A 24615-nucleotide genomic window follows, 5' to 3' on the forward strand; every position below is an offset into this window, starting at 1 on the left:
GGATGAACAGAATCCATAATTCCCATAGGCCAATGGTTCCCAGATTCTCTTGCTACTCTTTTTCAGACTTAGAAGACTAAGTGATGAAGAGAATTTAATAATCCCTCACAAAACAAGAGGTTAACTGGAGAGAGAAACTAGAATTCTAAGTTTGTTTCTCCTGAAAATATGTTAAACGTTCTCTAGGATTCTCAGTTTTATGAGGATATGTTAACAGTCCCTGTAGATGTAGGTTTTTGTGAAGATTTTGCAATTGTGTGACTAATAATACAGACACATACCATTTGCTGACCACTGGGCTGGGTCCTTTACGAACTGATCTATAACTTTTGAAAACCAGCAAGTTAAATACTGTAATTCTTACTTTTGTGGAGGAAGCATCCAGATCTCAGAAAGGTTAAGAAACTATGTAGCTAGGGCTCCCCGCTCAGCGGGGAGCCTGCTTCTCCCTCTGACCCTACCCCCTCTCATGCTCTCTGTCTCTCATTCTCTCTCTCTCAAATAAATAAATAAAATCTTTAAAAAAAAAAAAAAAAGAAACTATGTAGCTAGAAGACAGACTGAAAAATGGATCTTCTGACTTCATACTATTCTTTTTTTTTTTTTTTAAAGATTTTATTTATTTATTTGAGAGAGAGAGAATGAGAGAGAACACATGAGAGGGGATAGGGTCAGAGGGCAAAGCAGACTCCCTGCCGAGCAGGGAGCTCGATGCGGGACTCGATCCAGGGACTCCAGGATCATGACCTGAGCCAAAGGCAGTCGCTTAACCAACTGAACCACCCAGGCGCCCTGACTTCATACTATTCTTAATTGTGTCTATAGTCTCAATTATCAAATACTTTTGAAATCCCTGCTCGCTGTTTTTCTTTTTCTTTTGGCACCTTACTTAAGTGACCTATAATCTCTGTATGCAATCAAGATAAACAGGGGAAGCAACACAGCCTGAGAAAACGGTGGGAGAGACAAGGGAAGGCCAAGCCCAAGGGCAATGCTGTAGCTCTAAGGAGACGAGAAGTCCCAGTCTCTCAGGATAGTCTTGGACTATGCCTGTGGGACTGATATCATTACTGAGCCCTCTCTCGCTTTCAAATGAATCCCAACTTGGTGAATAGATTATATGCTGACTCCTTGTAACAGCAGCTAATATTTATAAAGTGCTTGCCTTGGGTCAGATCCTTTAAAGACATGATGGTATTTAAGGCCTTGGAATCATCTTTTGTTCTTCAGAAAACTGCTTCGAAGCAGCTAAATGGGGGAGCCACAATCCACACTTGGGTCTGTCTCACTCCACACCCTATTCCCTTAACTATCTCAGGACACTGGTCACAGCCTGAAGACCACTACTATTTTCATGAAGGGTAAAATAAATTACAAATTAATTCTTAGCAGTATTTTTAAAACTGCTACTTTTCATTTGCTATGATAAATATCATCATCAACTTTAGTTAAAATGTAAAAAAAATGTTGGTGGGAATGTAAATTGTTATAGCCACCATGGAAAACAGTATGGAAGTTCCTCAAAAATTTAAAAATAAAACTACCATAAGACCCAGCAATCTCGCTTGTGGGTATATATCTGAAGGAAACAGAATCACTATTTCACAAAGATATCTGCACCCCGATGTTCACTGTAGCATTATTTACAACAGATACAAAAACAACCTGACTGTCCACTGACATATGAACAGATAAAGAAAATGTGGTATGTGTGTGTGTGTGTATAAATGGAATATCTGGCCATAAAAAAAGTAAATTCTGACATTTGCAACAACGTGGGTGGACCTTGAGGGCATTACACTAATTGAAATAAATCAGACAGAGAAAGACAAATACTGTATGATTTCACTTATATGTGGAATCTAAAAAAAAAATGAACTCATAGATGCAGAGAACAGACTGCTGGTTGCCAGGGGTGTAGGTGGGAGGTGGATAAAATGGGTGAAGGTGATCAAAAGGTATAAACTTCTAGCTATAACATAAATAAGAAAATAAGAAAGCAGAGAATGCATCTAGCATTTTCACGTCCATTCATTAATAAATAGAAGCACACCTTACTTATAGCAAAACAAAGAAACAATTGCCTTAATGCCACATGTTGACCCAAAAATTTCCACACTAAACTATGGAAGGGGATCACCAGCAAACCCATCTTGTCCCAGGCCCTCACTGATGGTCTACTTTAAGGCAGTTACTTGCCCAGGGTTACCACATATGTGTACACACACACACACACACACACACGCGCACGCACACCCTGGCTGGGCTCCAGGCTCCACTGTGCATGCAGGACAGGCAGTATAGTGCCAGGTACAAGACAAGGGGCTGAGAGGGCGAGTGATGAAGAATGCACTAGTAGATGGCAGCACTCCAGGTCTGCAAAGGTGTCTTCCAGACCCCAGGGAGGTCAGACGGAAGGGCTCAGATAATGAAGGACACCCTTCTTCATGCTGCAAATGATAGGAATGTGTTCCTGGGAGGCCGGCCCTGCAGTCCTCCCCTAGTTCTCCACTCACTTGTCACTGGAAATGCTGCAATCTATGACTGTTTTCCTGCTTGTATTGATGATTATAAATGGCAGCTGAATGGTGGAGTTCAGAGCTGGAGGGCCCTGGTTCTGCTGTTCATTTTGCCGATTTCTCTGAACCAGGTTTTTGAAAGCGATTTGCTGTAATGATCAAGAAAAAGAATATGGTCATTTAATATGGATAAGTGAGTTGGAATTAAATGAATTAAAATAAATACATTTAAGAAATAGTATTAGAGTATTAGAAATTAGAGAGTTTAAATACTATTAAATAGTATTAACAGTTATTAGAAATTAGAGATATTAAAGAGGCCGTCTACCTATAATTAAAATGAAACATTTAGGAAAAAAGATTAGAATGATCTAACTCAGATACATTTCAAGGGAAAACATGTTGTTTAACATCATCCTAATGTAAATAATGGGGCCTATGGCTTCCGTCATCCATAGACACAGGATCTTACAAATCTGCAAGAGCCCAGGAGCGCCTGCAACTCTTCTTAGAGTGACACGGAGAAAGTGATACCAAGTGAACTTATATTTTCCATTTATCTAACACAGACTCTCGGGAGTCTGGGGTTAAATACACCTTTTAGATTGTCGAGCTCAGGGATATGCAAACTTTATAAAGCTACAGAATCCTTTCTTCAAATGAAATCTATAGGACACTATATAAAACAGATGAAAGTAGCATTGCTCTGGCTGACTGCAGGGGGGCAGGAAGTCCAGAGCCCAGTGGCTCTGCCCTCCCTCACCCCTGAGGTTCCTAGGGTACCTCCACAGAATTCCCACATCCTCAGGGCACAGCTGGAATCTGGCCCGACTCACCCCCCACCCAACATCTTCCAGACAAGAAACTGAGGCTTAGCACTTATAAGCTAGATGAAGGTCTACTGGATCTTGCTGCTACTTTTAGTTATAACCATTATTTGCAAGTCAAAGAAGTGACTGCCCACCCCCCCCTTTTAATAAGGTATATGTATCAAAGAATTCCACAGCTAGAAAGACTATGCAATTCAACTTTTTCATCTGCTCATGAAACAAGAGTGGTTTTAAAGGCTCCTAAAGTCAGATCCACTCATTCCCTTTCATCGGCGTGTCCCATCTTCTCACCCAGTAGTGATGAATTTCAGTTACTTTCTATGTTTTAGCAATCTTATCCTAGGATTATTTATTTTAGGTTCTGAGCCTTAACAAAAGTTTAACTGAGATTATCTTTATCTTAAAATGACTGGGTACCATCCCTAGAAAGTGAACATTTACTCCTAAAATGCACAGAACAGAAGGGATACCAATTTATGCTAGCCCTAACTGTGTGTCCAAAAATCACTATCAATATCCACCACTATCAAAAAACTATCACTATCAATACTATCAAACATTACTTAAGTTATACTTCATTATTTGCTGCTGGTAAAGGATGTTGGCTGTTTTATATTCGTTGCTTAATTTACTTAATGTTGAAAAAAATACGCTATTGATACTGTAAAACTGAGGAAAAGAATTAAACGTTTGAAGACTTCTGCCTAGATTCTCTTCCCTTCTACTAGAAAAAGCATCTCAGGAGATGCTCTCATACTTTGCCCTAGCTTTGCAGTCCTAGTGCCATGGCTGGGCCTCAGCAGAGGAGGGAATATCAACAGTAATAAATAAGAGTCCTTATATATGTATGACTCACTATTCAATATTGTGTACATTTAATAGCATCACAGATTTTTCAGGTGAAGAAAGCAGTAATAACATATATAATGTTATTTAGACAGTAAAAAGAAAAATCACCACCTATTTGTTTTGGACGGATTTCCTCTGTTGCCCTTTGATTGAGTTCCTTCAGCCTTTTGTTCTTTTCCAGGCTCATTAACATCAATATCAGAGGCTGAACAGAGGGCAGGCTCACACATTCATTTTGCTATGTGTTAGCAGCCCTGGAAAAGGTTTAAGGGCTAGTAGGGACAGTTATATAGCTAAAAGTAGGGTATGTGGATTACCTATAGATATCATCTATTCACACCCTTCTTCGTCTACACTACCAAGGATAAATGAGAAATGGTGGCAGGTAAGTAAAACTGTCCTGTGTCATGTGATGTCAGTGAGTGGTGACCTTAACTTGTTAAAAATTAAGCTAGCTTTGCCATGGTAAATTATTGGTGTTCAGGGACATGTTTAATTTACTTTCTGTGACAACTTCATAAATGTTATTTGATGGATGAGAGATAAAACACTAGCAGGAAATAAGCTGTATGTATGTCTACCAGAAGACCAGAGAGCAGCAGTTTTCAGTTATACTTCGGGTTTCATTTTAATATTGAGAGAGACCTACTTTTATAAATGTTGACAGCTAGGTTGCCCTTGGGTTGAAATCTGTAAATGTTTGGTTTGAGAGACAGAAGAGGAAAAGAAATTTAGGACTTAAAAAAATAGTGTTCATTGTACAAAGATAAGCAGAGGAAAAAATATTCAACTTCATTCTTTATGAAGGCTGTCTAGGGATGTGAACGTCCCACCTCCATGAGAGTGATCATGCCCAGCACCATTCTTTCTGATAAACAGGTCTTCTCAATAACATTATGCCAAAAATCAAGCTCCAAAATGTTCCACGAGGATTTTGAGGAAATCTGAGGAAGGCCTGGCTCAGACGCGAGGGAGTGTGAGCTGGTAGGAAACCGTGTGGGGACAGGGACAGCAGAAGCAGCTGGGGGAAGGCAGTGACAGCATGGATTAGAAGCCCATGCCTGGTAGGCCAGGTCACAGAAGGCAGAATTCCACAGGGAGGAGCACAGGAACACACGGTCAGCTTTCAGGATTTTTGTTCTGTTTTGTTTTGTAAGCAGCAGAACCCTCTCTTCAAACAAAACCTTATTTGGAAACCCAGTACAAAAAATACATAAAATGCTTGCTCCAGCTCTAGCTCCTCAGGTAGGTCCCCCAGGGTTCGGAGTGAAAAGCACACACAGAACATAGTAAGGGAGAAAGAAACGGCCTATCCGGGTGGAACACACCTTTGGAGCCTGCCTATGTTTGGGCAGTGTCTGCTCTAGCTGTTTCTACTCCTCCACCCTTGCTCCGCCTCCTTTCCTACTTCCTCATATCATACGCAGGTCTCTGCAAGGGCTAAACGGCCTTCTCTTGCTGCTCTGATGTATACATGAACTTGGAATAAACAAGCAAATATAAGCATCTAGAAAGTGAAAAAACAAAAATGTGGGATATTTAAGAATACCTGACATATTCTGTCCATTAGACAAAGGGAGCGTTTCGGAGAAACCCTGCTCCAATATTTGGCAACTTAATTGTTACCTTTATTTCTGAAAAGTGGATTACATCAAACATTAAATAGGATCTAACGGTTGTCAAATCAAAGTGGATTTTATAAGTGGTTGAAAGCTTTTCATATAAAGACAATTTGCTGATTTAAAAAAAAAAAGCATAAAGACCCTCTTGGGTTCATTTTAAAAAGGGTTTCTGATTACACTGAAAATGACCCCAGTGTACTGCTCAAAGTGAATTTTTACAGCAACTGCAATTACCAAAAATAAAATAAAATAAAAAAGTCTATGTGATTTTACCTCACATGATTTTATACACTGGCTCTATTATATTTAAGAAAACCATCCAAATTCCAGGCAATGATCCAAAACAGTATAAATACAGGGATCCTTATTACACTATAAAAGCTAATTTTCTTAAAAAGAAAAGCATTTTAATTTTTGGTATTTCTACAAAGCTTATTGAATCATTATATGTTATTCTGTTATTTACAGATAATAAATTATTACAGGTGGATTTGATTATTTTACTCAAAGTGCCTGAAGTTTAACGAGTCTTACTTCCTGATATTCCAAACTAGGGCTAAAATAAACACACACAAAAGGACTTCTGACAGTTTCCGTTCAGAATAAGAATAAGTGTCAGAAGTAAGTCGCTGCATAATATAAGTAATGCACAGGACAGGTGACCTGCCATGAGGCCATGATGATGGTGAGAGACAGAACCATCTTAAAGGCAGACCATGTAGATGGTGATGAGCTCAGATGTGGAGGAGGCCGCCCTACTGTGGTCCCATCCGACACTACTCAAAAGATAGCCAAAGTAGAAAACACTGATTCTAAAAGCAAGTAAGCAGGGCAGCAGAATATAGGTAAGGAAAAGAATGAAAACCATCCCAGCAACTTTACCTGCAGGAGAAGTTCCTGGAGCTGGGCCCGCTTCTGCTTTATCCGTTCTATCCTCCTCTGCTTCTCTATCTTTAAAAGATAGGTTACAAAATAACATGAACATATGGAAAGTATAAAGTACTGCTCACTTTCCAGGTCCCAATTCTGAGATATCAAGAATTTTCCTTAGGGGCACCTGGGTGGCTCAGTTGGTTAAGGTCCAACTCTTGGTTTTGGCTCAGGTCATGATCTCAGGGTCCTGGGATGGAGACCTACATTGGGCTCTGAGCTCAGTGCAGAGTCTGCTTGGAATTCTCTCTCTCTCCAGCTCCTGCTGTCCCTCCCCCTGCTCGTGCTCTGTGTTCTCTAAAATAAATAAATAAATCTTAAAAAAAAAAAAAAAAAAGAATTTTCCTTAAAACTCAATCCATTTTAGGGGCACCTGGGTGGCTCAGATGGTTAAGTGTCTGCCTTCAGCTCAGTTAATGATCCCAGGGTCCTGGGATCAAGCCCCATGTTGGGCTCCCAGCTCAGCGGGGAGCCTGCTTCTCCCGCTGCCTCTGCCTCTCCCCCTGCTTGTGTGCTCTTTCTCTCAAATAAATGGATAAAATCTAAAAAAAAAAAAAATCCATTTTAACTACCAATATCAATAAATGCATATCACACCTTTTTGGGGAGCAGGGGTTGGGGTAAGCAAGTAGGCACGATAGCAGAATTGTGGCAACTACTATCATTAATGAAACCCATCCACTTAATAAATATTTGATATGCAGTACTTGTTGCTATTTTCAAATTCTATTTAGAGTAATAGCTAACACTTCGTGAATACTTACTCTGTCTGCCAGCAACTCAACTAAGCACTTTACACACATTATCTTTTTTTTTTTTTCCTACACACATTATCTTAAGGCATCATGAGGTTAGTACTGTTGTTACCCATTTTGCATGTAAGGAAATGGAGGCATAGAGGGTTAAGTAATTGCCCAAGGTCACATAGCTAGTGAATGGCAACAGTAAGGATTTGAACCTAAGCCATCTGGTTCCAGAGACCCTACTATTAAATACTTTCTTATGTTACCCCCTAACCCAAAGAATGAGGTAAGATCTCATTTAAGATTTTAGTTTAATTGACTTTTAAATGGGCATAGCTCCTAATACAGATAGCCTACATATTCAATACACAATTCCTACTTGTAGTAAGGAACATGCTTGTGGGACAAATTTCCCAGCTTCATGCAACTATTATTTTCCTCACTCTTACAACTACCTAGAAAATAGGTATTAGGGCCTGAATTTCCTTGTAGATGAGTTCCTCACTGTGTCTTTGGGCAAAAGTCAACGACTTCAAACATGACATTTTTCTTGTCTACTCCAAAAGCATTTCTTATTTGCTCCTCATCTATTCTAGTCTGCACCAAGAGTTTCCTCTTATTCTTCCTCTAACCACTAAAGCATTTTCATCCTAAATTACTTAAGTCTACGGCCATACCACCCTGAACGCGCCCGATCTCGTCTAAATTACTTAAGATTCACTAGAAAAATCTATGTGGCTTTCTACATTTGAAAAGAGTTTCCCCCCCTGTATCTGCAGCTGTGACAGGCCAGGCCCCTACCTGCCCCTCGTGCCCCCCATCTAACACCAGGCCAAGTTGTGTCGATTCTACCTCTGAAACACTTTTCCAACCTCACGCCACTGATTTAACTCAGACCATCTACAATCCACCCCCTCCAATTTCCCTCCTCACCTTCCTATTAGCTCAACTTCCAACCCACCAGGAGGGTGACCCCTTATAGAATATGTCCTATCAGTTGTCCTCTTTGTAATTTTTCAAAAGCTTCCCACTGTTTCCAGGATCAGGTCCCCAAAGCTTCACACTTAGAAGTCTATCCCCTTTAGCCCTGCCTGCACTCTGGTCACACCCAGCTGTGTGCATGCTTTCTTATGCCTGCCTCAGTCCATGCACGGCTTCTGGAAGGCCCTCTCTGTCCTGAACCACTGGGCAGACGCCTATACCTCCCTTATCACTGAGCTCAAGGAATTTTTTCTTTTCTTGGTAAAGTATCCCTCATCTCCCTTTCCAGAGAATCTGTATATACGTCTTTCACAGGAATAATCGGTCACAGTTTTGGTAACTTCTTTTACATTTTTCCTTTATTCAATTAGAATGAAAGCTCCTGGGGTCAGAGATTTTGTCTTGTATAATCTTTGGGTACACACACAGTAACTTCTAATAGATTTCTGCTTATTGAGGCTCTGTTATCAGCTTAATATTACTGGTAATAAAAATGATCCTTGGGACTCCTGAGTGGCTCAGTCAATTAAGTGTCTGTCTTCAGCTTAGGTCATGATCTCAGGGTCCTGGGATCGAGTCCCAAATTGGGCTCCTTGCTCAGGGGGGAGCCTGCTTCTCCCTCTGCCTGCCGCTTTCTCTGACAAATAAATAAAATCTTTAAAAAAATTAGAGAAAAAACTTAAAAAAAAAAAAAGATCCTCAAATTCCACTCTATCAGAAGGAGAAAAGGAGGTCACTTCCACCGTAACATATGAATAATATTCTACAACTTTTGATGAATGTCTAATTTCTCCCTCCACCCACAAGGACAATAATACCAAATAAGTTTTCATTTGCTGAGGGGAAAAAGGACTAATAAAAACATGAAATCAACCATATTTATTGCAGAAACTATATTACTATATTTAACCTCAATTTATTCCATTTATGGCCATGACAGTACAATTAGGTCAGATCAATTTAAAACCAATAGGTCAGGGCACATGCTCATATAGGAAAGATTTTCTTTTTTTTTTTTTTAAAAGACTTTATTTATTTGACAGAGAGAGACACAGCGAGAGAGGGAACACAAGCAGGGCGAGTGGGAGAGGGAGAAGCAGGCTTCCTGCTGAGCAGGGAGCCTGATGCGGGGCTTGATCCCAGCACCTTGGGATCATGACCTGAGCCGAAGGCAGACGCTTAATGACTGAGCCACCCAGGCACCCCAGGAAAGATTTTCTATAATGATTAAAAGTTAATGGAATAAAAAATGTTTTTACACACATCACCCCAAAATTCATGTAAGCTGAACACTCTATCCTTTCTGATAAAGATACAGATAAAATTCCATTCTGTTGCCACTGATGTGAGAATCAAAGATAAAAGTTTAAACACAAAAGGTAAACAGCCAGTTTGATCCTTTTTTTTTTTTTTGGATCCATACAGCAAAGCATTTCATCAAATAAGATATTATTTCTATTTATGAGTTGTCAAAAATTTATTAGTAGAGTGCTCAGAATTAAACTAGAATAAAATAAAGATCTTCTCTAAGAAACAGTAAAAATCAAGTCATTTAATTTCTATGTCCTCAGTTTCATCAGGACATCAGTCAAACTATACACCTCTCTAAATCTCCTTCTAGTTCTAAAATTCTACACAGAAGAGTCTGTTAAAAAAATAGTATATATGAACAATTAGAAATATTTTCATATTGTATGTATTTCCAAATTAAAATGCCTCTTATGGGGGTGCCTGGGTGGCTCAGTTGGTTAAGCGTCTGCCTTTGGCTCAGGTCATGATCCCAGGGTCCTGGGATCAAGCCCCGTGTCAGGCTCTCTGCTCAGCGGGAAGCCTGCTTCTCCCTCTCTCTCTGCCACTCCTCCTGCTTGTGCTCTCTTTCTAATAAATAAATAAGATCTTTAAAAGTAAAATAAAATAAAATGCCTCTTATATAAAATAAAGCAAACTACTATCTAAAAACAGATTTTCCTCACTTACCTCAAGATTTTGACATTCCTGAGCAGAATTGGTAGGCAGGCCAATCCACTTGATTTCTTTTTTTTCCTTTGAAATTATGTTCATTGCCATTAGCACATTTAAAGCATCATAAACTCTTCTCCTAATATTCTTCTGGTCATAAGCCTGCTAAAAAATACTTTTAATGAGTGATAAATTTCAAGGGTTAAGATATAGTCACAGGATATTAAGATATTTAATTAATATTATTATTATAATATCTTTGGAGTACTTATAGAATTCTATATACCCAGTGAAAATATCCTCCAAAAGTAGAGATAAAGATACTTTCAAACAATCTAAAAAGTAAAAGATTATTTTAGCAACAGATCTAAATTAAAAAATACTAAAGGGCCTTCTTCAGGTAGAAGAAAGATGGATGGGATCCAAGGTGGAAGTTTGGAGATGTAGAATGTAGTGAAAACCAACATGAAAATAAATATGTGGGTATATCTCAATTAACACTCACTTTGTAAAACAATAATGTCTTGTGGAATCAAGAATATATACAAAACTAACATATATGACAACAGTATATATATATCAGAAAGGGCTTATGGAGTTGTTAATTAAAGTGGGTTAAAACCCTGCATTGTCTGGGAGGATATTAGACTTTGAAAAGTCAAGGATGCATGTTTTTATTTATTTATTTTTATTTATTTTTTTTTAAGGATGCATGTTTTTTTTTTAAATTTTTTATTGTTATGTTAATCACCATACATTACATCATTAGTTTTTGATGTAGTGTTCCACGACTCATTGTTTGTGCATAACACCCAGTGCTCCATGCAGAACGTGCCCTCTTTAAGGATGCATATTTTAAAACAGTGCTTTTCAAGTATGTGATCCAAGGACTAGTGCAGATCCGAAAACTGTTACTAGTCTACAATGAAAATAGGGAACTTGCACCAAAATGTCATCACATAGATCACTAAAGCACACTGTTTACTTCAGCTGATTTTTTTTAAAAAAGTCTTTGTAGCAAGATTTTTCTCAATGAAGGAGACTGTGTTAACTTAGATTGTGGAAAAAAACCCTATTTTGTTGTGAAGCAGTTCCTAAGAAAAAAATCCATTCAATCAAATGCCATGATACTAAAGGATGGTGGAGAACATTGAATACAGAACTAGACTTAAATAAGTGGGAGATTTAAGTTATAGAAATGAATGTAAATATTAGAAATCCTGACGCTATAGAAATAATGATAATATTATAAAAAATATCAAGAGACAAAGTAGGTCTGATGTTGTCCTTGATATTTAAAGGGGCATGGGATTCAAATCAGATGAACTATTCAAACAGATGAAGTATGTAATGTTTTAGCACAATATGTTTAAAGTCATAATAACTATAATAATATTATTCTTTTAACAACTACCACTAATATATTCAATCTGAATCTGTGGTGAACAGGAAAGATGGGAGATGCAAGTAAATACAAGCATATTAATTTTTTTCCCTTCATAATCAACAGATACTGGTTTATAGGTGATAACAAACAAAAGAAACAAAATATTGAAGCTACTTAAAGTTATAAAGATAACCAATTAAAGAACTAAAGACTATAAACCTTCCAATTTATAAAAATAAAAAACAAAAAACACCACATATAGCAAGGAATAGGAACCCAGGGAATAGGATACAACCCTTACTTGTATCCAGGCATGGGGATGGGGGTGGTTAGTAAAAATGTATGTTAGATGATGAAATGTGCTAAGAAGAAATGCCTCAGTGCAGTGACATCTGAGTGAAAACTGGAGGGGAAAGGAGAGCGAAACCATATGGCTCCTTAGCAAAGATTCAGACAAAGGAAATAGCAAGTGTAACAGCCTGATAAGGAACATACCTGGCATATTCACCCCAAAACAAAAAACGAACAAAAAGCCCACCAGTCTCATTCATGACCGCCAGTGTACAACTCCTAAATTTTCAGGAAAACTATACAGAATTTGATTGAATTCAATATCCATTTCTGATTTTTTTTAATTAAGAAAAATGAAAGATATGTTCATTTAAAAAGATCAAGTTATGGTTGCTATCATTTCAAAATAAAACCTTTATCATAAGGTGACTAGAGTGTAGTAACTGGGAGAGTGCATAGTAGGAGATGAGATCAGAGAGGTAATGGCGGGTCAGGTCATGTAGGGTCTTGTAGAACATTTTGAGAATGTCCACTTTCACTCAGAATCAGAATGCTATATACCTTCTCTACAGATGCCAGAGAAAAGAAAAAAATACATTACCAAATAATGGCTCACAAGAAAAATCTCTAAGTAACCCCCCCAAAATATAAATAGTTCAACTCACAATCTCTGATCACAGGTAATGAAAAACTCAGTAAAAATTAAAAACTCAGAAAAACAAACAAAAATCCCTATCACCTGGAACTATAAAAACTCTAATGCCATTCTTAGGTCAGAGAGGAATTTAAAACAAAAGCTGCATAATATTTAAAGAATAACATTATATCAGAATCAATGGGAAATGGCTAAAGCAGTGAACAAGAGAAAAAGTCACAGCTATAAAGATTTTCATTACTAAACAAAAATAACAAAAGTAAAGTTTATATCCTATCTATAGGGTAGAAAAATAACAAAAGTAACTTCAGGAAAGAGAAGAGAATATTAAATGAAGATTAAAAAAGACATTAACTGCAAAACAGGAGGGTCGGTTCAGATTCAAGAGATGGTTCTTTGGGAAAAATAATTGCAAGTAATTTTGAGAACAGGTATGAAATGGAGGATTTTCTAAGAAAACATAAAATACCAAACTGACTCTAAGGGAGAGAGAAATTCTAAATAGATTAATTACCAAAAAAAAAATGGAGAATGCTATCTAAGCTTTACCCCCCCCACCAAATCGCCAGCCAAGATGGTATCACAGGTGATTTCTATGTCAGGGAAGAGAAATACGCATCCAATGCTATTAAACCTGTAATGGAGTAAAGAGGAAGAAGGAAAAAAAAGCCTCTAAATTTTAAAAAACTAGCATAACACTGCAAATCAAAACTGCAAAGATGGTAAAAACAAAAAAAAAAATCCCACCAATCTCACTTATGAATGTCAGTGTAAAACTCCTAAGTTTTCAGGAAACTATACAGGATTTGATTAAATATCCATTTCTGGGTTTTTTTTTTTAGTTAAGAAAAAAGAAACATTCATTAAAAAAAAAAATCAAGTTGGGGCGCCTGGGTGGCTCAGTCATTAAGCATCTGCCTTCGGCTCAGGTCATGATCCCAGGGTGCTGGGATCGAGCCCCACATTGGGCTCCCTGCTTGGCGGGAAGCCTGCTTCTCCCTCTCCCACTCCCCCTGCTTGTGTTACCTCTCTTGCTGTGTCTTTCTGTCAATTAAATAAATAAATAAAATCTTAAAAAAAAATAGTCCCTGGAATATTGTAGAGAATCAGAATTCTCCAGACATCTATCAGTGTTTATTGTCTTCTGTTTTTATTTTTTTAACTGCAGAATTAACTTATTAAAATTATTTCCTAGGCATTTGTATATAATAACATCTCCCTGGCTCCAAACTGGCAAAATGCCATACACAAACAGAGGTAACTAACATTCTTAAATATTTAGTAAATGAGTAAATGTTGACGAGGCTTTAATAACAAAGGCTGAACTAAGCTTGAAATGCAAGTGAATCCTTCTCATTGTTCTTTATGGAGCAAATTAGCAACTAACTTAATGACTGGAATTAGACCCTGCCGGCAGAAACAGGTTTCATTTGATCAGGGATACAAAAATTAATTAGTATTTTGACCTACATCACGCAGTAGAAAAAGAACTATTTCTTTCAAGATCTGTCATTTAGGGGCGCCTGGGTGGCTCAGTCGTTAAGCGTCTGCCTTTGGTTCAGGTCATGATCCCATGGTGCTGGGACTGAGCCCCGCATCGGGCTCCCTGCTCAGCAGGAAGCCTGCTTCTCCCTCTCCCACTCCCCCTGCTTGTGTTCCCTCTCTCACTGTCTCTCTCTCTGTCAAATAAATAAATAAAATCTTTAAAAAAAAAAAAATCAAGTTATGGTTGCTATCATCTCAAGATAAAACCTTTGTCATAACTAAGGTTAAAGACTATAAATATTTCAAGACTATAAATAAGTCAGGAACTGTTGTAAGAATTGTTGTGGAGTATGTATAATACGATTACATTTAAATAAAATGCAAACCGATCTATAATGATAAAGAGCAGATCAGCAGTTGCCTAGGGATAGAGGGAGAAGGAGGGACAGATTATAAAAGGCAGAAAGAACCTTTTGAAAGTGACAGAATTGTTCTTTATCTCTCTCTAAAATAAATAAAATCTTTAAAAAATAAAATAAAAAAGGAAATAAATTTTATTGTGTGCATGAGGAATTTTTGGGATGATACTCAAGAATCTCATAGTAGTAAATATACCTTTGGGGAGACAGATTAAGGTCTGTGGTAAAAGGGAGATATTCTGGGGCACCTGGGTGGCTCAGGTCATGATCCTGCTCAGCGGGGAGCCTGCCTCTCCCTCTCACTCTGTAGCTCCTCCTGCTTATGCTGGCTCACTCTCTCTCTCAAATAATAAATAAATAAATAAATTCTTTAAAAGGGAGATATTTTTATCATATACTCTTTGGTACAACTGAATTTTTATAGACATGTTCATATATTATTTTTTCAACTAAAAACAACATAGATTTTTATAGAAGAAACGCTAAAGAATTCAGAAACATATCCAAAGTCATTCAAATATGAAAAGTATGTTCCTGGGCACCCAGGTGGCTCAGTCGGTTAAGCGTCTGTCTTTGGCTCAGGTCATAATCTCAGGATCCTGGGATGAGCCCAGAGTAGGCTCTCTGCTCAGCAGGGAGCCTGCTTCTCCCTCTCCCTCTGCCCTCCCCGCTCCACAGCTTGTGCGCTCTCTCTCAAATAAATAAAATCTTAAAAAAAAATAGTATGCTCTTTTTGTAGCCCCCAAAATTATATTTTAAAAATACATGTTAATCTTTATGTTTAAATATATAATAAAAGAACCCTTTCTAAAACAAAACAAAAACTCAATAACAAAAGAATTCCCCAATAGAAAATATGAAATCCTCAGGTAAAGGAGTTGGGGATTCCTTAGCTTGTCTGAGTCCTTAAAAAATGACACAGTCAACCCAGAGATACAGTGTTCCGCCATTACAGTCAAAGTCAAGTGCATGATCTATCTACCTACCGAATCAGCGGCCAAATGGTTATTTGAATTGGTGAACTCTGATACCAGCTCATCAGCCACTTCATTATATGATGTTGTACCTTTCCGCTGAACTTTCTCACACACTTTCATGGAAAAATGTCTCAAGCCTTTTCCATTTTTATCTCCTTTTTTGCTTCGTTTACTAAAAGAGAAAAAAAATACATATTTATACATCAGACTTCCTTTACAAAACTATAATGTGAGAATATAGTAATTTGATTTTTGCTTTATGTGGTAAATTTTAAATTGAATTAGAGATGAAGAAATGTTTTGAACTTAATTTTTGCCTTAAAACCTAATAAAGTCTGAAGTTAGAGTGTTTTCTATACACATCATTCGTTTATTCAACAAATATTTACTGACCAGTTACTTACTATTATGTGCTGGGTTCTGTTCTACACACTGGGAATAAATCCATGAGAACAGATAAAAACGCTGCCCTGGTAGTTACATATTTACCTTTTTGTATTCTATGTGTGCTATATAGTTCTTTTTTTTTTTTAAAGATTTTATTTATTTATCTGAGAGAGAGAGAATGAGAAAGAGAGAACACATGAGAGGGGAGAGGGTCAGAGGGCAAAGCAGACTCCCTGCCGAGCAGGGAGCCCGACGCGGGACTCGATCCAGGGACTCCAGGATCATGACCTGAGCCGAAGGCAGTCGCTTAACCAACTGAGCCACCCAGGCGCCCCCTGTGCTATATAGTTCTTTTTTATGTAAAATTAAAAGTACCACTATTCTCAGTTTTATTTACCTACTCAAATTTCAAACAGAGGTCATTGGTATTAATAAAAGATCTAAGTCTTCAATTATTTTAACTTTGGTTCATGTCTAGTCCTAAACTTTGATAACTTATTAAATTTTCAGGGGTTCAATTTAGTTCTACTAATTTCTGAGTGTCAACTATATGCCAAGAACTACAGTAGGGACCAGAGCACAAAAACGACAACTGAGGCAAAATCCTTTCCCTCAGTATGAGTCATGGAGGAGGGGGAAAGACAAATTAGACCTATAAGGATAGATAATTCCAACATAGTAAGGTAAGTGCCAAGTGAGAGTTATTTACAAGTTCATGGGAATTGGGAAGAGGGCCATCTTACCTAACCTAGAGGAGAAAGGCTTGCTGGAATAAGAGCCAAAAGAAAACAATTAACAAAATAAAAAGGCAACCTATGGAATGGGAGAAAATATTGACAAACCCTTTATATGATAGGTGTTTTTTAATATCTAAAATATCTAAGAAACTCCAACAACTCATTAACAAACAAACAAAAAACCCCAAATAACCCAATGAAAAATAGGCAAAAGTCATGAACAGAAATTTCTCCAAAGAAAACACATAAATGGCCAACAGGTTTATGAAAAGGTGCTCAACATCACTAATCATTAGAGAAATGCAAATCAAAACCACAATGAGGTATTACCTCACATCTGTTAGGATGGCTATTAAAAACAAAACAAAACAAAAAAGATAAGTACTGGTACGAATGTGGAGAAATAAGAACCCTGGTACACTGCTGGTGGGAATGGAAAATGGTATAGTCACTATGAAAAAAGTATGGAGGTTCCTCAAAATATTTAAAATAGAATTTCCATACGATCCAGTGATCCTGTTTCTGGGTATATATCCAAAAGAACTGAAATCAGGATCTCAAAGAGGTATCTGCATTCTCATGTTCATTGCAGCATTATTCACAATAGCCAAGATATGGAATCAACCTAAATGTCCATAGGTAGATGAAAGGATAAAAAAAAATGTGGCATATACATACAATGAAATATTATTTGGCCCTAAAAGAGAATGAAATCCTGCCATATGCGACAACATGGATGAAGTTGGAGGATATTATACTATGCCAATCACAAAAGGACAAATAATGCATTATCTCACTTATATAAGGTGTCCAAAACAGTCAAACACATAGAAGCAAAGAGTAGAATGATGCTTGCTAGGGGCTGGAGGGAAAGGGAAATAGGGAATTGTGCCACAGGTTCAATAAAGTTTCAGTTATGCAAGATGAGCAAGTTCTAGAGATCTGCTGTATAACATAGTGCCTACAGTTAATGATAATGTACACCTAAAAATTTGTTGGGGGTAAATCTCATTTAAGTGTTTTCACCACCACCACCACCAAAACAAAAGAGAACTGTCAAGTGAAGGAAGTTAGGAAGGGCAACCAGGCAGAAGCAGCAGCAGTCAACACACGGGAGAGTGAAACAGATGATAAATGTTTAGAGAATGAAGAAACAAACAGTGCAGCATTACCAGAATATAAAGTACAAGGAAAAAGATGAAGCAGAAAGGGAGATAAAGGGCCAGGCCCTTAAATGTCATGCAAAGGAACCTGTACTTTATCATACTCCTTTAGCATAATTATATTCATTTATAAATTATTTACACATTCTACTGTTATATACATTAAGAAATAGACTAAATGTACTTTTTAAAAGAATGAGGGAAGGACAGATAGCTACTTTCTTTTTTCCACATTCCCAAAGAATCACCTGTGGTCATAGACTACTACTACTACTACTACTGAAATACTGGGAAGCCACTGAAGGTAATAAGTGGGGGAGTAACATAGTGAGATTTTCAGTTAGGCAGAAATTCTGGCTGCAAAGTAGAAGATGCATTTATGAGGGGCAAAAGCAGAGACCAGACGAGAGGCAAGCCTAGGCAAGAAATATCGAGTCCTGAAATTGGGGCAACTGGATAAGTAGGGTTGGATAAGAAGAGATGGATTTACGTAAATTTTAAAGATAAAAATTTATCTTTATCTTTACTAAGTGACTGATTTATGTGAATGTTAAGAAAGAGGGAAATGAGAGGAAGACTCTTAGAAAGAGGTGTCATTTACTGAGATCAAGGAGACAGGAACAAATTCATGAGTTCCATTTTAAACCTCCTCATCCACATGGTCCAATACCTAGGTATAATCCACATGCAGCTATTAAGCCCTTGAAATCTGGGAAGTCTGAATTAAGATGAATTCATTGAATCTCAAAGACTTGTAAGAGAAATTAATGTAAAATATCTCATGAATATTTTTACATTAATTGTATGTTGAAATATAGTATTTTAGATACACTAGATTAAATAAGAGATAATAAAAACTAATTTCAGGAGTGCCTGGATAGCTTAGTTGGTAGAGCATGCGACTCTTGATCTTCGGGTGGGAGATTACTTAAAAATAAAATCTTAAAATTAATTTCACATTTGTTTTTATTTTTTAAACTGGCTATTAGAAAATTAAAAATTACATGTGGCTTGCATTACATTTCTATTGGTCAGCAATGATACTGAGTTTGACATGTCAGTAGAATATCCCAATCGATATATTCAATAGATAGTTGAATATATATGTAAGTCTCACTTTGTAAATGAGATGACAGGACAGGTCACTTACAAACTCATCAGCATGGGTACCCATTCCAACCTTCTTCCTATCAGTCTTAGAGGATTAGGTATCCCTCTATGTTTTTAAATCTAACTTCCTTTTTTAAGATAACAGCTTTATTGAAAGCTGTAAGCTCCATCTTTTAAAGTATACAATTCAGCAGCAACCATCACCACAATCTAATTTCTTCACCCTAAAAAGAAACCCTGCACCCACTGACAGTCATGCCTCATTCCCCCAGCCCCTCTTCCTTCCTTCCTTCCTTCTTCTTTCTCTCCCTTTCTCCCTTCCTTTTCTTTCTCCCACCCTCCCTTTTCTTTTCCCTTTCTCTTTCTTCCTTCTTGTCCTGCCTTTCCTTTCTCTCTGTCTCTGTCTCTTTCTCTCTTACCTTCCTTCCTTTCTTTTTTTACATAGGCTCCACGCCCAGCGTGAAGCCTAATTCGGGGCTTGAACTCACTACCCTGAGATCAAGAGTTGGATGCTCAACTGACTGAACCCCAAAGTCAACTTTTCAACTAGAATTTTTCACTCCAGAGCCTGTTTCTGTATTGTTTGCTCTCCTTGAGCTGTTCTATCCAGTGTGTATTTGTTTTTAATATATACCTTTATTGTGAAACTGGAATCTGATTAAGACTTCAGATCCAACTACCACTTTAAAGGAAATACCAAGGACAGAAGAACATGTTAAACTATACTACAGGGATTCAATAAGCAAACTCTTTAGGCTTTTTCTTTAGGATACATAATGTGGTTTCTTCAACTAAAAAATTTTAAGGGAAAAAGGGAGGGAAGGAAGGAGGAGAGTGAAGGGAGAAAATAAATACAGAAGGGGGATCTACAGATTTTGTAAGACATATAAATTTATTTAAATCCTGATTCAAATAGACTAAACACACACACACCAGTTATGGGGGAGTCTGGGAAAATAGCAATAGCAGCATAGTTTTCAAACCCTCCAAATGCCCACATAAAAACAGAGCAACTAGACAGCAAAACCAAAACTCCTTGACAACATTTACGAAACTAAATGACAAGGTATCCTCAACAAGCCCCAGAATACAAACCACCAATAGCCAAAAAGCCTGCACAATAAAGCAATACTCAATGGGGCTGCACTTAATGGAACTCAGAACAGGATAATCCCAAAATAGCCATCAAGAATTTACTAGAAAGCACAACAGGCCAATTTGAGAGCATCAGTTGAAACAAGGAGTTTTACCCTCTTCCATACCATCTGAGTGCAAGGACCACAATAAAGCTGCAACAATCTAGTCTGTAGGACTCCCACAATTGATATTCAAGAGAAAATGAAAAATATTGGAGGTAGGCAAAGTATCTACAGACAGTAAGAGTATCTGAAAAAGAAAAACAAAGCAAGAAAACAGAATAAATACTAAATGCTAAATTCAAGAATATGTTCAGAAATAAAAGATGATAATATCAACCCAGAATGACAACTACTAAAACATTCTAGTAAAATTCTGAATTTCAAAGAAAAAGAATCCTTTATGCATCTAGAAGAAAAGAGTATCAGATTTTTCAACAGCAAGGCATTATGCCAGAAGAAAATAAATATATTTAGGAAACTGAAAGCATGAACCAAGGATTTTTGTATCCAGTGAAATTGACTTAATTCAAATATAAAATGCACAAACCCAGGAATTATTATTTCCATGAGCTCTTCCTGAAGAAACCACTATAGCACAAGCTTCGGACAATCAAAATGACTAGAGAGACATTCACTTAACTCCTGGTGATGTTACCTATAGATATAAGACTAAATGAGGGCTAGGAGGGATATATATATAAAGAGAGTATATATAGTATACTAAAGTAGGTATATGATCCAACACTGTGAATAAAGTATGACTATTAAAAAATGGGGAGAGGGGCACCTAGGTCGCGCAGTTGGTTAAGCGTCGGACTCTTGGGTTTCAGCTCAGGTTGTGATCTCAGGGTCATGAGATAGAGCCCCATGTCAGACTCCATGCTCAGTGCAGACTCTGCCTAAGACCCTCCCTCCCTCTCCCTCTGCCCCTCCCCCAACCCCTGCGCGCCCTCTCTCTCTCTTTAAAATCTTTAAAAGAAGGGACGCCTGGGTGGCTCAGTTCTGCCTTCAGCTCAGGTCATGATCCCAGGGTCCTGGGATCGAGTCCCGCATCGGGCTCCCCGCTCTGCAGGGAGCCCGCTTCTCCCTCTGCCTCTGCCTCTCTCTATCTCTCATGAATAAATAAATAAAATCTTAAAAAAAAAAAAAGAAATTGGGGAGAGAACAGTGAGAGCATATGCAAAAAATTTTTAATGTTTTTAGTAACCACATTAATAGTAATATTAGTATTATTTGGGACATTAAGCCATGTAATATGGGATAAAACCAATGAAGTAATTATCATATACACTAATTCTATCACCCTTTCATCCCCTATGTCCTTAAAAATCAGAATTCTCAGTATGGAAGAAAGGGGAAAGAGATGTAATGGAGAAAAGGTTTAGTAAGATTTGAATTGGAAATATCAAAATGAACCCATGAAGTATTGTATCTTTGTGTGTTATGTGTCTTAGCTCTGACCATTTAAAAGGACTAGAAAAAAATGACCAATCTAGTAGCAATGAGCATCTGCAACCCCAATTGGAGCCTGACATATAATTCTCCCTAAAGGAAATCAGGGCTTCTTAGAGAAATGGCTGATTACAGGTATAGGGCAGAAAACGTGTAAGATGAACTTGGAACATCTTAAATTATCAGGTAACCAGCATTAAAGACTACTAAGGTCATGTCAAAAGGACTTAAGAGTCAATAAGAAGAGGCTTCCACTAACCAAACATGGGACAATTTAAGGTTCAATTGTGATAATAATTGCAATGTATGAAACCCATCAAGTATGTTCAAATTCATGAATTCATAATGATATTTTTAAAAGAAAAGATTTGGTCATCTTTGGAGGAAGACCAGGAACAAGTTCACCATCTTGAAAACTGGCCAACAATGGGAAGGGATCAAGCATTTATTCTGCTTTCTTATATGAACTATACTTCCAGGTAAAGAAATAGTAGGAGAGCTGAAGTGTCTTTATATAAAGTAGTGCCAGTAGTTAGAATAATACTAATTGCAACCCACAGTGAATTAATAATTACAAACATTAAGTATCAGTGGTGTGCACATCATAAAAAGAGACAATGGAAGAACACACCACTATCTAGTCTTGCCAAGGATCAAACATCAGTCTGATAAAGGCACTAAATCTTACTGCCAAACTACAGGAAATACAGAAAACAGAGGAATATGTTGAGATGCACATGAGTATGAAATCAATAAACTCTAGACTGTGGGAAACTGCGTAGTTCAAACAGCCTAATTTCAACAACTAAAGTATGAGGAAAATAATGGGACAGAAGGGAGATTTATGTATAAAAGAGATATCAACTTTTTTTTAAAGGACAAGACTAAAATGTGCGAAAGGATGAATATTTAGGTAATAAAACTATCTAAACCTTCAAGGAAGTGATTACTCTAAAAATCAGGGTAACATTTATAGGAAAGGGTATAGTGATTGGGGTAGGGCACATGAAGGGCCTCTGGGTTCTACTTCTTGATCTGGTGAGGGTTACAAGACTGCCCTAAAGTAATGAATTAGTCATATTTTTGGTGATTTTTCTGTATCTGAATCTTATTTTACAAAAAAAAAGTAAACAAAACATGACATTTAAAACAACTAGAAATCTGAACACTTACTACATATTTGATATTAAAGAATATTGTTAATTTTCCTAGGTATAATAATGATATTGTAGATATGTTTAAAAAGGAGTCTTTTTATATATAAGTACAGAGAGATTTATGATGAAAATGATTTACTTTACAGTAATACAGGAGGGGGTATATACAAAATGAGATATGCCATGGATTGATTGTTGTTGAAGTTCAGAGATATGCACATAAGAGGTTCATGATACGCATCATCTACTTCTGTATTTTATTTTATTTTATTTTATTTTTAAAGATTTTATTTTATTTATTTGAGACAGAGAGAATGAGAGAGAGAGAGAGAACACATGAGAGGGGGGAGGGTCAGAGGGAGAAGCAGGCTCCCTGCCGAGCAGAGAGCCCGATGCGGGACTCGACCCAGGGACTCCAGGATCATGACCTGAGCCGAAGGCAGTCGCTTAACCAACTGAGCCACCCAGGCGCCCTACTTCTGTATTTTAAATTCTCTAAAATAAAGAGTTAAAAAAAAGGAGAGAAAAAGAATGGTTTGAGCTTATCTTTGATTTTTTTACATTGGTTTAGCCCTTAGCCTCAGTTTCCTATACTCAGCCCAGCTTTCTCAGGAAGGGGTCTTTATACATCACAATACCATATTAATACAAAGGAGAACTCAACCTACACAATACATAATTCTGGGTCCTACTGCAGTTCTCATCTAGGTGAGTGACAGAACCATCCACCCGATCACCCAAGCCAGAAACGAGATTGAACCTACGTTCTTCTAATGCTCTTTCTAACAAATCAATCTAATTCTATCAAATCTAATATTTAAGTTCTAAACAGTTTTTGAATTCAACTTCTCTGTGTTCCCACTGCCCTAGTTCAGGCCCTCATCATCTCTCTCAGAATAAAACTAGAGCCTTGTAAGGGTTCGCCTTTGTGCTGTATAGAGGCATTCCAATCCTTCCTCCATAGGGCCATTATGGTGAGCTTTTTTTTTTTTTAAGATTTTAATTATTTATTTGAGAGAGAGTGAGCGAGTGAGGGGAGCCTGAGTGGCTCAGTTGGTTAAGCATTTGCCTTCGGCTCAGGTCATGATCCCAGGGTCCTGGGATTGAGCCCTGCATCGGGCTCCCTGCTCAGTGGGGAATCTGCTTCTCCCTCTCCCTCTGCCTCTCCCCCAGCTTGTGCTCTCTCCCTCAAATGAATCAATAAAATCTTAAAAAAAAAAAAAGAGAGAGAGAGAAGGTCAGCATGAGTGGCTGGTTAAACGGCTGCCTTCACCTCAGGTCATGGTTCTGGGGTCCTGGGATCGAGCCCCCCATGGGGCTCCTTGCTCAGTGGGGAGCCTGCTTCTCCCTCTGCCTGCTGCTCCCCCTGCTTCTACTCTCTCTCGCTCTGAGAAATAAATAAATATTTAAAATAAATAAATAAATATTTATTTATTTTAGAGGGCGTGAGCAGGAAGGAAAGGGAGAAAGAATCTGAAGCAGACTGTGTACTGATCGTGGAGCCCCACAGGGGACTTGATCCCATGACCTTGAGATCATGACATGAGCCAAAACCAAGAGTCGGATGCTCAAACGACTGAGCCACCCAGGCGCCCCAGGTAATTTCATTTTTTAAAAGAATCCACCAATTCCCATTTGCTATATATATTTTCACACAAAGCCCACTCTATGCTGATTTGCCCTTAGAATTTGGGGTCTTTAGATACAAATGGCTAGCCACACATAAATTTATATAATTAGTACAAGCTGGGTGACAAAGGTAAATAAGAATTGCTAAAAATGGGAGTGCGTGAGTTATTTTGAAAGAAATATGTTGTGTATGG

General features: G+C 37.7%; 1 protein-coding gene across 8 annotated transcripts in view; it reads right to left on the reverse strand.

Annotated features, from left to right (window-relative positions):
* TFDP2 (transcription factor Dp-2) overlaps window positions 1-24615 on the reverse strand; it is a 149970-nt gene that overhangs the window by 12691 nt on the left and 112664 nt on the right. For 7 of the 8 annotated variants that reach the window (XM_081827397.1, XM_081827391.1, XM_081827424.1 and 4 more), the window contains 4 exons: window positions 15657-15819; window positions 10452-10598; window positions 6703-6771; window positions 2517-2668 (listed from right to left, as the gene is read on the reverse strand). In XM_081827397.1, the coding sequence (XP_081683523.1) occupies window positions 2517-2668; window positions 6703-6771; window positions 10452-10598; window positions 15657-15819 (531 nt within the window). The remainder of the gene's footprint in view (window positions 1-2516; window positions 2669-6702; window positions 6772-10451; window positions 10599-15656; window positions 15820-24615) is intronic. The other variant, XM_081827396.1, reaches the window with a different exon arrangement.

Source organism: Leptonychotes weddellii, chromosome 1, assembly GCF_054177405.1.
Source record: "Leptonychotes weddellii isolate Sample4059 chromosome 1, ASM5417740v2, whole genome shotgun sequence".
Lineage (NCBI taxonomy): Eukaryota > Metazoa > Chordata > Mammalia > Carnivora > Phocidae > Leptonychotes > Leptonychotes weddellii.